The sequence below is a fragment of the Punica granatum genome, chromosome 4 (genome assembly GCF_007655135.1).
Source record: "Punica granatum isolate Tunisia-2019 chromosome 4, ASM765513v2, whole genome shotgun sequence".
Taxonomy (NCBI): domain Eukaryota; kingdom Viridiplantae; phylum Streptophyta; class Magnoliopsida; order Myrtales; family Lythraceae; genus Punica; species Punica granatum.
Genome location: NC_045130.1, coordinates 33400502 through 33413326, shown reverse-complemented (window position 1 = coordinate 33413326; position 12825 = coordinate 33400502). Strand labels below are relative to the sequence as shown.

Here is a 12825-nt window from a genome sequence, read left to right as displayed (position 1 = left end):
TAGTGTTTTTCCACTGTGGTCTACAGTTACATTTTCTGTTAATTTTGCTGAAGTGTCAATTAAAAAAATATTTTTCAGAATTTTAAATTAATATTACAACAAAAACAAGAATCACAAAAAAGAGGGAGGAGAATCGGAGAGGGGGGATCCACCAGTCATTGAACCCCAATGGGGGTCATTGGCGACCATCATCGGGGATTGGTGGGGACGCCACCTAAATTCCTCTTCCGATCTGGGAGAGATCTGGGGGCCACCTAATAACCCCGATGGTGGTCGCCGGCAACCCCCATCGGGGGTTGGTGGCTGGCAGGGCCCCCAAACTCTACTCTCTCGATTCTCCTTCTTCTTATTTTCAGGTTTTTTAATTATTTATTTTATATTAATTTAAAGCTTCAAAAATATTGTTTTTTAATTGGCACATCAACAATGGTAAAAATGGGAAGGACTGAGAATAATAATAGCAAAAAAAAAAACTTAGAACCGATATAATAAAAATGTCAAATGTTGAGGACGAGAAGTGTCTTTTTCCTTTTTTTTTTCTTTGTTGATTGGAAGGAAAAAAAAAAGAAAAGAAAAAAAGGAATTGGCCCGGGCAATGGTAATGAGCATGACTGGATAAAATCCAGTGCGTAATCGAATTGGCCCGCATTATCGATCTTTTGCTGCAATCTTATAGTCGTTTCTTCGTTTGTCATCTATGATCTCATTCTCATTTCTCCATGTGTATGTGACACTGCTAAATCACTTGCGAATTTCTCTCCTCCTATGTGAGCGTCATATATGTCGATCGCTCTTTGGAAGCTCCGGCGCATTCTATTGTACAATAAGATTGGTCCAATGGATTTCTTCTATCGTATCATTTGTCGTACCTTCTATTTCACCACGAAGTGCATGTGTTTCGTGTAGATGAAAAGGATCCATTAGCGACATCACGTGACTCAGGAAGGGACTTGATTCGGGTCGACAGCCTGCTTGCTGATCTTTATTGGATGCTTCTCGGGTTTGTTCTCCCCGTTCGTTTTCTGATACTACAGAAAATGGAAAAGGTAACGAATATTATGGGGAGCATTGGAGGGTTGAAGAAAGTGGACTTTTTCCCTTAAAAGGAGTCATGTTTAAGCTCCGTGCGTTTCAAGTTTAGGAGTCTACCAGAATCGAACCGACTCAGCAAGCCCCTCAGAATTGATCGATGGAAATCCTAAACACACTCAGTCTTGTCAAGCTACTCAGTAGAGCGGCCCGAGCTCGCCACTACTCAGATCGAGTAGCTCACGACCTTAATCGAGCTTTTCCTGTGATTACAAATACCTTGCTCCATATGGTTGTTGATAGTCGCTCAATCCAAAGGGCGGAAATCACTAGAAGTTGCTGAACTAGCAAATGAAATTGAAACCTCTAATGGCATCTGAGGTCTTGGCTTAACCAATCTGGACTCTGGTCTGGGCAACTTCACCATGTCCCCGGCGTCTTCACCCTAGTTGAGACTGCCAGAAATCCACAAATGATGATAACTACCTTGATCGGGTGCCAAGGTGGTCTAGGCCGAGGTTACTCGACACAATCCATACCTCGACCAGCTGAGGTGGGCAACAGCTGCAACCAGCCACTGGCCAACCTTCCGACAAGCCAACAACAACAGACTTGCAACTACAACCATCGGCAGGTCAATCTACCAAAGGGAATTTGTGACAAAGCACAAGAAAATAAGCCATCTTCCGGGACATTACTCCCCCTGTAATATCTTGATCTAACTAAGCTCGAGAACACAAACTCTTTTCGGACATTATTGTTACCCTAAATAATATCTCCACAGAAAGAACCGAGTTCAGGTGACAAAGGGAACTCATTAATCATGCTATTTTGCACCGCATATATACAACATTCCGATCAGTACAACATGTTTGGTTGCAGCATAGTGAAGCTAACAATCATGCATTTCAAGCTTGAATCATCCCAAAAGAAAAAGAAAAAACTAGCTTCCTCTATGCATCCCTCTCAGAGCTGAAAACCAGAAGGCTAAAACTCTTCCAAAGATTGATATTCCATCAGTCATACTGCTCAAAAACACAAATCTGAAGACCATCATTTACGTACAGCTAGCAGAATGTTTCCGATTCCTCTCTTTCTGATACGTCCTATGTCATGCATTGTCTCAGCCTAATCTAAATAAAAATCTTCCACAAATCGATCAACTCAGCCCATGATCCTAATTACTCCATAAAGGAGAATCGAACAAAGCAAGAGGCTACCCTTGGTAAAGCAGGCTTTTCAGAATCAACTTCTGGACCGGGCTTGTTGGACTCAAGATTATTACCTATGTTTTCAGCAGGCACCTGCCGCACAAGAGCAGCAGGCACTGAATTTACAGGTACCCTGAGAGAAATAAGAATCAAAATACAGCCAACCCGAAAATTTCTGGTCAATTTTCCCGCATCAGCAACTCCCTATTAGGCAAAAGAAAAACCCTTTCATCTTTTCATCAGTTTGCCTTGTCAGGGAGGGACAGAGTATTAATTGCACAGTACATGAAGAGCCCTACTTTTCTACTAATTTACAAACTCATACAGTTGACTCTTACCACAACTTAAAAGACTGTGCAGTACCTGACAGAAGCTTCCCATTGAGATTTGACGGCTTTGCCTGAAAATTCTTCTGAAGCTGCTAACCTACTGCCTTGGTAGAGCTGAGGTTGTGGATTGATGGCCCTGTCCAAAGAATCCAACACCAGGCGGACGGTAGTATCCCCCAGTGCCAGGCTGCTGTGTCTGCTCAGGCTGGGTCTGCTGTGGTGGCTGAAGGAGCGGCCGTGCCAAAGGCAAGGGTACTTGTGGCGGCAAAGGTGGTGGCGGAGGTAGAGGACTCGACCCATACGCATAAGGCATTGTTATCAGGCCAGACGACTGGACATAGTGATTATTTGGAGGGTTTGCAGAAGATAGGGGCGGGCCAGCTGCTGGCATTGGTGGAGGAGGGGGGGGCGGTGAAGCAAAAGGAGCCTGCATCTGATTGGGCTGGGCCGCCATGGAAGGGGGTAGCGGTGGATTGTTCATTGATTGAGGGTTGAAGTACATCGGGCTGCTCATATCTGAGTTGCTACTCACTTCGGAAACTGCTATTGGCTTCTCTAGTTTAGGCTTTTTCTCAGGAGGGAAGATGGGCAGCCCTCCACTAAACCCACCAGACTTTAGCCCGCCATTCATGGAAGCAGCGACTTCCTCTGCAACGAGGGAAGAGAGGACTGAAGTGAACATCTGAGCAGAGGAAGTCGAGGCGGCAAGCTTAGCGGCCACAGCTGCCACAGCGGCTTTCTTGCTCTCCTCATCCGAGCTTGCTAGGGACGGGAAGGACATCATTGTCGGTTGGGGAAGAGGAGGCAGAGGAGCAGGAGGAGCTGTGTTTGGTTGAATTGCAGACAAGTTCTGTTCTCCCAACCTTGGTGTTTCTGAGAATGAGATAGGAATAATAGCAGGTGCAGGATTTTGTGGGACCCCAGGAATAGAAGATGATGAAGTGAGCCTCTTCCGCAGATTATTTGCCTGATCGACCAGACCTTGAGCAACCTGCAATGATTCGGTCACATAATGGTTTATCTATCTCATCGCTTGATGTCAACTGAACACAGGTGCTCCAGTGAATGACTATAATTTGGCACAACTACTGAAAGGAATACTCCAGGAAGCGTTTCAGTAAATGACTAGCAGTCTTTTCAGGGTTAACAAAATAATATATAGTGAGATCAAGTCCACCAATACTGCGGCCAGGAAATAAACCCAAAAAGTGCGAAAAAATTTGCAACTTATTCATCCTTAATTATCTATCAAAAATTATGTGTGCATTATAAGAGGTAAACTCAATTCCATGCAGCATACTGTAGCAATTTAACAAATACAACACTCATAATTAGCACATAAAATGCATGTTTTACAAAATTACAAGCCACTGTGAATGAGCCACTAACACAGATGAGACTGAAAATTCTATGCAACTTCAGTATGCCACAGTCGAGCAATATTACCCTAATTTATGGGAAAGGGAACGAGTCACAGCTTTGATGGTGCCAACAGAGGCTGGCAACTTAGTAGTTCAAGATGCCGGCTGCTCTGGTTTTTAACCAAACAAACATTATTTGTTGCAGCTAAGTTAGAACAGAACACTTCCATGAAAAACCAAAGATGAAAAATAAGACTGAACAGAGAAAAGCTGCAATATCCTTGTCACAATTCAGTAAAGATGGCATGGCATGAAACTTTTTGCCTCGCTCCATTACACAATGCATCAACAATATCAGGTCAATCAGTCTATAGATCATCTAACAATTGCATGAAGCAGTTAAGATCTCTCTCCTTTAGTTTGTTGACCAAAAGAGAGAAGAACCAGATAAAACTAACAATAAATCTTCAGCTTCTTTCAATGCTTAAGAAAAATAGGAACATCTATCTTAATAAACTAGTACTGAACGCTGCTTATTTGTCGAGTGGGAGTTAAAACCCAAATTTCTTCCTTTTCTGCCTTTCTGTATTTAAATATGGTTCGGGTTTACATCAGCTGATTATCAATGGACTGAATCTCTTTACTTGATAACCACAAAAAAATCAGTGCTTAGGGGAAACTATAATTGCTTATAGATCCTGAAAATGGGACTTCTGCAAAAGCAGCAGGCACTCCAGTGATAACATCAATAAATTTAATTAGCAGAATCAAATTGAATAAGCAAAAATGGAAAATTATTCTCACTTGTAACTGAGCACGTATAAGCTCCAACTTTGATTCCTGAAAAGATTTTAAATCAGTTAGAACTGAATATTGCACAAGACATTCCTGTATAAGCTAAATATAATGTAACAGCAAATTTTTACTTGGTCCTCAAGTGCTTCTTTAAGTTGGGAAACCAAGGCAGCTCTTGTTGCTTCAGCACTTTCAAGTAGATGGATACACTGGAGAAGACCATTTTCTTGATCTTGCAGATCATCAACCAAAGCAGATCCTTGCTGATTTCCTGATTAACCAAAAAGTAGAATATAGAGACTCAGTAGTTTGCGACAACAATCACCCAACTTAATCAGATTAAAACCTAGCTGCAGAAAAAGATGTTCCAGCAAATAAATTTCCTGCTTCTGGTTTAAACGCATTGGGATTTTATCTATTTAGGACAAATCCTAAGTTTAGTCTGCAAGGCAATCCTCAATTGTGATTCCACATTGGCCCCAGTTTATCACTGCGGTCATCCAGAAAGAGAAAAAAAAAAGCCCAAAATCATACAAAACACTGACACCCACTTTCTAAAATTCCAAAATAACCCTAACCAACCTCTCATCAGCCAACAACCACAGTTAGCCAATCGATCTAGCCGAGGCTTGAATGAATAAAGTCAATTCTTACTATTATCAGCCAGCTTACTATTTATCGAAGAATAATAAATCACGTTCACTGCAATGGTTGGTGAGCCAGGACACTACTGGCTGAGGTCAATTCACCCAGCTGCCAGTATTCAATTGTCAGCTTATTATTTTTACACAATAAGGAAAAGGAAATATTAACAGCCATCCCTTAATTATTCACACAAGCAAATACTAGAACCGAATTCTGAACGTTCTTACTCCATCCAACCCAAAAATGAAGCATCCCATCAAATTCTAAATTTGACCCCCCTCAATTTCATTAACAGTATATTACACATCAATCCTAACAGGACGAGCCAAATGTTGAGTTAGAATTTATTAGTACCCTGCTGAGTCAGGTACAAGTCAACAATTACTATCCATCCTTTAACATTGCAGCCACTTACGAATCCATTTTCAAGTCCCCAGTCACACCAAAGACCAAGACAGCTCAATTACCTTTTATCATCCGAAACAACTCCTCAATAAAGAATCTCATATCTTATGTTACTCTAGAGAAAGGAAAGAAAACAAAATAAAATGTCATGGAAGCCTCTTACCTTGAACCAAGGAATTTTCAGCTTCTTCCCCAATCTTACCCATGTTTTGTGCAGCATTGCTGCATTTGTTTAACGCATCATCTTCAGCAGAAGACTCTTCAAATACAGATTGAAATGCAGTTAATATCTTTTCAGGCAAGCCTCCCACGGCCAGTTTCTGGAATCATACATTAAGAGAATTACAACTAGAGAATGGTTAATATTCAATCTGAACAGAGCTAAAGGAAATAAGATACTTACAATTCTTAAAGAACTAGAATCCTTCTTCACTATTTTGATAGGATTCGAACTTTTTCCATTGCTTACAGATGGAGGTGGAGGATCTTTTCCCAGCGCCTCATCTTTCTTTTCGATGACACCCAGCATGTCATCTTTAAGACCATGCCCCCTTGAACCAAACACTTTCCTTTCTTCCCATATATTAACCTAACCAAATATAAGGAGAGAATGCAAAGACACCAGGCAGAGGAATGTAAGAAAGGCGCTTGCAAATGAAGAAAAAGAAGTAGCAATATCATCAAAACAAGGCAGCACAGAAAGATAATAAAGACAATAAATACATAGCGGATTAATAAAATTTTAGCGATGTCAACATCCAGCAAAGATACCAGACAGCATATAGCCACAAATATGTCGATTTTACGTAGGATTTAACAATATCAGAACAGGGAAATAGGAAAACGAGGAGAATTCTAGTGAAAAGTAATAGGAAGCAAGTAAGAATTAAGGGTCATATATCATTTTTGCCTGACCAGGTGTAAAGGATTTAGGAGAGAGACTAGAGTACAAGGAGAAACATAGGTAATGTTTCTATTATTCTGATATATTCAAACCTATTCATAGGGAGAATAGCATCATTGACCAATCTAATTACTTATACATCAAGATTGGAGTCTAAAAAACCAAATCAATTGCAGTATGACGTTCTTAGATCCTGTATTTAGTGTATTTTAATCCTGAAAAAAAAAAAAGATACCAAATCCAATCCCACATAGTCCAACTAAGAAGCAGAAGGCAGCAGAAAAAGTGCAAGAACTAAGTGAAGGACGAGAAAGAAAATCCATGAAGATTAGGCACTCAAGGCAAAGTAGAGGCAAGTTTCACATGAACTCCAGCTAATTTATTGACAATCAAAGAGTTACCGGCAGTTCTACAAGTATGCAAATTAGTTAGCAAAATCTGGTCCTGAAATTCTCGTATCTAATACCTTTGAAAGAAAATAGAAGAGCCAGAAATCATTAAATTGAAACAAGGAGACATAGGAAAAATAAATTACTCCAACAAGCAACAAGTAGCTTGCACAGCTCAGAAACCATATAAATGCGAGCATCAGTAGATATGTACAAAGCTTACCAATCTGGTCACTACTTTTTTGCCATGATCGTCACCATTTCTGTAGACATGCTTGAGGGCTGCTGGGAGAACTTTCCAGAATTCATTCACAAATTCACTACCCTTTCGCCTACTATTCTGCAAGATGTCATTTGCCAAATAGAGGAAGGAGACACACTTTTCTTTCTGAGAAGAGTTGAAAAATCTATCCCATGTTTCAACAATCAGCTTGGCTTTCTTACGGTGAGAAACACACCATTGGGACAAGGCTGATGAAATTGAAATGAACAGTTGAGAGTGAGTAAGCTTGTCACATGAGAGTAATTCAAAGCAGAAGAACCGGGCTCATAAATAGTGAAACGAAGCAATATAAGCAAACAAGGTTTTTGTTGCTAGATCCATATAATGATATTTTTCTCCTTCCCTTTCTGAATAGGTAATTCCATGTTTCCCTTTGGAGTGAAACAGGACATAATGTTCCTTTTCTAACACTAGAGACTTTGATCGACCTCATGAAGCACTTAATACAAGCGGCCTAGCATCCGCAAATACTATATTCATTTCAAGCAGAAATTTGGACTTGTAATTGAGAAGTAGATGCACATTAGATCCTTCCAAGAGCAGATTTTCTATATCACACAATTACTTATGTATTTCAACCTGAAGTACATGCACTTTCACAATTTTCTACACACAACAGCAAATAGAATGCCTCCTAACAGTAGCATCAGGAAAGGCAAAAACTGCATCCTATTCTCCATTCCATGAGAATCTGATATAACTATAACAGAATAATACACCTCGAGCAACATAGATTGCTGTAATGTACTTTTTAGTGATTATCTGATAGCACGGAGCCCTCCAACTATTTTTGGCATCATGAACCACTGTCACAGGGTGCTTAAAACACTAGATCACAAGCACACGTTTGAGTTTAGAGACTGCAATTTCAGACTGTGTAGCTGCTAGTCAGAGACGAAACAATGCGAAGGAAAATTAGGTTTCAGGGAGGGAAAAAATTACATTCAATGCTCTGTTGGGAATTGTTCAGCTTGGACAGCTTCTCAGCTAATATCTCGGCGTTAAAATCCTCGTTGCTCATCCTACTCCCACAGCTTCCAATATACCCTACAGAAAAAAAAATTGACGAAGTTCAGGAACCATGAAAACTCATTACTCTCAAACTAAATTCTTCCGAATGCAAGCTATAGAGTGCCAAAACATCCATAACAAAGTCTACGAGCTCAATACTCCGCTAGAGTCGGCAACTTTCGCGCTCGTTTGAAGCAACAATCATCTCCCAGAACGAGCGAAGCGTGTCGACCTATAATTGCACCGAAGCAGCCTTCTGCGGCCAGCAAATTTGACACTGCAGATCCTAAAACCAACACGGAGACCTCGAATTGAACTGGCGACTGAGATCATTGCCTCGTCGAATCCTCACGATAAACCATGCCCAGAGAAGCAATCGAAGAGGGGCGAGGAGAGGACAGCGGGAATCCGTAAGCTGACTTACTTGGCTGTAATGGCGGGCTGCTGCTTAGGTTGGGGGCTTCAGAGTCAAATTTGGTTCCACGAGTCCGTCCGTCCGTCCTCCGCGCGTCTTAGGGCTTCTGTCCTGGTCTCCTCCCCCGAGCCACCATTCTCGAGCTTCTCTCTCTCCTTCTTTTTTTCTTTTTTCTTTTTTTCCTTTTTCCTCTTTTTCGATTATCCTCTCTGAAAAATGAAAAATTAAAAATGAAAAATTAGAAATGGCTTCTCTCTCTCTCTCTCTCTCTCTCTCACTCACTCCGAGGAAGAAGAAGGATTGGTCGGACTTCGGAGACGGACGGGAAGATAGAGACTTTGGGCTTTTTTCTGATATTGTGATTGGGCCCACCCGAGGCCCAGAATTTAATTTTGATGGGCCGATCAGGTGCTTCGGTCCAGATCCAGATTGATTTTCTTTTTCCTCTTTTTACTGTCTTTTTCGTTAAATAATAAATACATCTATCATACATAGGGTCGTGCGATTTCCAAACTATAAATAAATATTTTTAATCGCATGCGTAGCACGGGTCATGCCTCTAGTACTATGTCATGCCGGTACTATGCCCGGGACTATACATACTTTTATCCTTTTTAATTTATATTGTCAAAATAACTATAGCGAATTATAACATTATTCAAAAGGTGATAATGAAGTAATTATAAGAAGTAAAAATACTTTATATTTAGAGTCGATGTTTTCACTTCATGCAGTATTGCACATAATTCATGCCCGTGCTATGCACAGTTATGTCATCATTTCATGTTCACACGAAATATTTATCGCATAATTATATTAGGAAAGAATATATAGAATTAGATAATTTTCATTTCAAACGAAAAACTCTTCAATTTCGCTCAGTACAAATATAATGAATTATAATAAAAAAAAATTAAAATAATTAAACTGATCGAATGAAAGATGGAAGTAAGGGACTGTTTTATTAAGGAATGGGAAAATAACACTAGTGGTCTTAAAAGTTTGCCATTTTTTGACATTGAATCCTAAAAGTTTCATTTCGAAAAATCAAATCCTAAAACATTTGGAAAAGTGGCAGCGGTGGTCCTTTCCGTCACTACCCTTCACGGAGCTGCCAGCATGAAGATAATAGCGTTAAGTGCGTACAGGTGGCCCAAGGACAGAGCCAATGTATTGGCAGAGGGGCAATTGAACTTTGAATTCTTTCAATTTTACCCTAAAAGTATGAGATTTATTTTATGTAAAATTAGTATTTTGCCCTCCTGAACTTTGAATTATATATATATATAATTGCATCCCCCATAATAAATGGGATCGAAAAGATAAATTTATATTTAGTGTAAGGTCATAAAGGTAAATATCATAATAAACAATTGTAAATGTCTAATGATTAAATTAGTAAATGCATATAAATCATTTTATACTTAATAATTTTATTATATAATCACATTCTTGATTTAAAAAATGTTACTTCAAAATTTATTTGGAAAAAATACAAAAAAACGTATCTATAGAAAACTTTTCGACATAATTAGTAATTAAAAGAAAATTCTAATATAAGTAATAAGTATATTTAAATATTGAACACTTTTGAAAAAGTGAAAGATAAATGTATTTAAAATTTTTTAAAAGTGAGAATTTGAAAGAAGAATTTATGATAATTAATGATTTATCTTTCCTTTTTTGCAAGCAAGAATAAGCATATTTAAATATTGAACACTTTGAAAAGTTGAAAGATATATATTTTAACCAAAGTGGGTTGATTCAAGCGGTTCGGCGTTTGTTCCGCTTAAGTAAGGTCTTGGGCTCGAGTTCTTATGAATGCAGACAATTCACACTATGAGAACTTTACCCCTTAGTGGGCCAACTTGATTCAACTAAATTAGTCGAGACCCAATTGGGTTTCCAAATACTATGGTTCACACCAAAAATCAATAAATTTTTAAAAGTAAGAATTTGCAAGAAGAATATATGACAATCAATTATTTGCCTTTCATTTTTTGCAAAATACATGAAAATCATCTATTACAATTTTTAAAATTTGATATTTAAGAAAATGTACTATTTTTTCTAAGTAATATCATTTTCTTCATCCATATTTAGTATTATAAATTCATTTTCAATTATTCTTTATATGCACTAATATTTGAATGGTTTCATTTTAAAAATATATATAACTCAATGAATATTTCAATCGCGATGTCAAAGTTTTTAAAAGTGCATCTAACAATAACCACTCCGACCAATAACACGTGCATCGCACGAGGGAAAAAGTTAGTTTCAATATGATATATTAATTTATTAAGACATTTACTCTTTTACCCTTATCTAATATATATATATATACACATATTTACTTTTATGACTCCGTTTATTATCATGTAATTAAGTTTATATGTTTACTAGATAACTTTCTGCACGTCACTGCAAGTCAAAATATTTTCTTCTTACCGGCAAATTATGAATACATATATTAATTTATATGTAAATCTGAATTCTTTTATAAAAGTAATTTTCATAAAAATTATGAATTTTTAATTCTCAATAGGTTGTTCACTTTCGTATAAACTATAATAGAATATGAGTCAAATTTATTCCCACAATTTATAATTGTTATATTATATTGTAGGTCCATTTATTAAATAATATTGAATTCTATTGCTACCCGTTTTCATCAATTCTTTTATGTATGGTTATTTCTCAATACATCTAATGATGTCTAGTAGAGAATTTGCTCTATTTCTATTTTGTACACGATATATGATTTTTAGGTGCTAATATATATATATATATATATATATATATCATATTTCATATCATTGCAAACAATTTAGATTACTTAAAATCATAATAGCACGTATTTGAATACATGAGATAAATTGTCTAGATGTAGAATATTAGGTGTATTTATTAACTCAAAATGTTGGCAAAAATTAAGATATGAATATAATAAATTAGAATGAATATAACATAATGCTACTAATGAGAATACAATAAATTATAATCTATATATTCTTCTATTATTTACAATAAAAAAAAAGAAAATAGTAGTCTTTTAAACAAAATTGGTATTCTTCAAATTGGTAGGACATAATGAAGATTAAGAAGAAGGATGGAATAAGAGTATAGTTGGAATGGCGGTTGATTATAAAACTTAGGAATGAAGAAAGATGAAAATTTATAACAAACTTTTCGAATAAATAGGAAATAGAGAAAACTAAGAAACAACTGAAAGAGTAGATAATTAATTAGTTTAAAAAATAAACTTAATTAAAATTTGTAGCATGGATAAGCAAAAGAAAAAAAAGTACAAAGAAAGGAAATGAAAAAAAAGATTAGAAAAAATGAAGAGTTGACATGTGGTAATGATGTGCAAAGAGTTTTAGTTTATTTAAAAATAGGGTTTTGCTATCCTAATGGCATAGGATAACCAATGATTAGATAAAGATACCATATTTGATCAAATTGCTCATTTAATGAATTGACCAGAATTTTTCAGTGCCCAAAATAACCCTTATTACAAATTTGGTAAATAATACACCCTCTCTTCTAATTAATCCTCTCTTCTACTGAAATAATAATTATTTTGTAATTACTAAATTTAATAGATGTATTTTCAGAAATAAACACACCCTGAATTCATATCTAAAACCTGAAAACCCTAACCCTGAAACAGTATTAATTCTAAAACCCTAAACCATAAAAAACTAAAACCCTAAAATTTTGAACACAAAATTCCTAAAACCTAAAAGGCTAAAACCATTAAACCCTAACAGTATAAACCAAAACCCTTAACCTTAGAACTTAGAACCCTAAATCATAAAAAATAAAATAAATTGAAACCCAAAACCCTAAAATTTTCGGGTTACTTGTTAAGGTAATTTCGGTTTTAGCAACTATTTTGGATCTTTTTTCACAATTATTTATGTTCACACTTATTGCTATTATATTTAGTAATAATAGAATAGGGTTTGAATGTTTCCAAGATTAAAGGAATGGGTAAATTAGTCATTGAAAAAATCAAATATGACAAAATAAATGAACAGTT

General features: G+C 36.8%; 1 protein-coding gene across 2 annotated transcripts; it reads right to left on the bottom strand.

Annotated features, from left to right (window-relative positions):
- Nucleotides 1-1839: 1839 nt before the first annotated feature.
- On the bottom strand, nucleotides 1840-9032 carry LOC116204025 (regulation of nuclear pre-mRNA domain-containing protein 1B-like). Of its 2 annotated transcripts, none has more exons than XM_031536054.1 (8): nucleotides 8787-9032; nucleotides 8294-8398; nucleotides 7292-7539; nucleotides 6179-6364; nucleotides 5939-6095; nucleotides 4857-4996; nucleotides 4735-4770; nucleotides 1840-3560 (listed from the first exon to the last, which is right to left on the bottom strand). In XM_031536054.1, exons 2-8 carry the CDS (start codon nucleotides 8370-8372, stop codon nucleotides 2667-2669), a joined length of 1740 nt encoding a protein of 579 aa, XP_031391914.1. In that variant the 5' UTR covers nucleotides 8373-8398; nucleotides 8787-9032; the 3' UTR covers nucleotides 1840-2666. The 2 variants fall into 2 exon arrangements, with proteins under 2 accessions (XP_031391914.1, XP_031391915.1); XM_031536055.1 differs by lacking the exon at nucleotides 8787-9032 and adding an exon at nucleotides 8522-8760.
- Nucleotides 9033-12825: the final 3793 nt, after the last annotated feature.

What these genes read in the sequence shown, in the direction of transcription:
- LOC116204025 (XM_031536054.1), bottom strand. Translation starts at nt 8,372, where the DNA reads ATGAGCAACGAGGATTTTAACGCCGAGATATTAGCTGAGAAGCTGTCC. An exon ending in TGAAAATTCCTTGGTTCAAG is followed by an intron (nt 4,997 to 5,938) that starts GTAAGAGGCTTC and finishes TTGGTTAATCAG; the next exon opens with GAAATCAGCAAGGATCTGCT. An exon ending in AAGAAGCACTTGAGGACCAA is followed by an intron (nt 4,771 to 4,856) that starts GTAAAAATTTGC and finishes AAATCTTTTCAG; the next exon opens with GAATCAAAGTTGGAGCTTAT.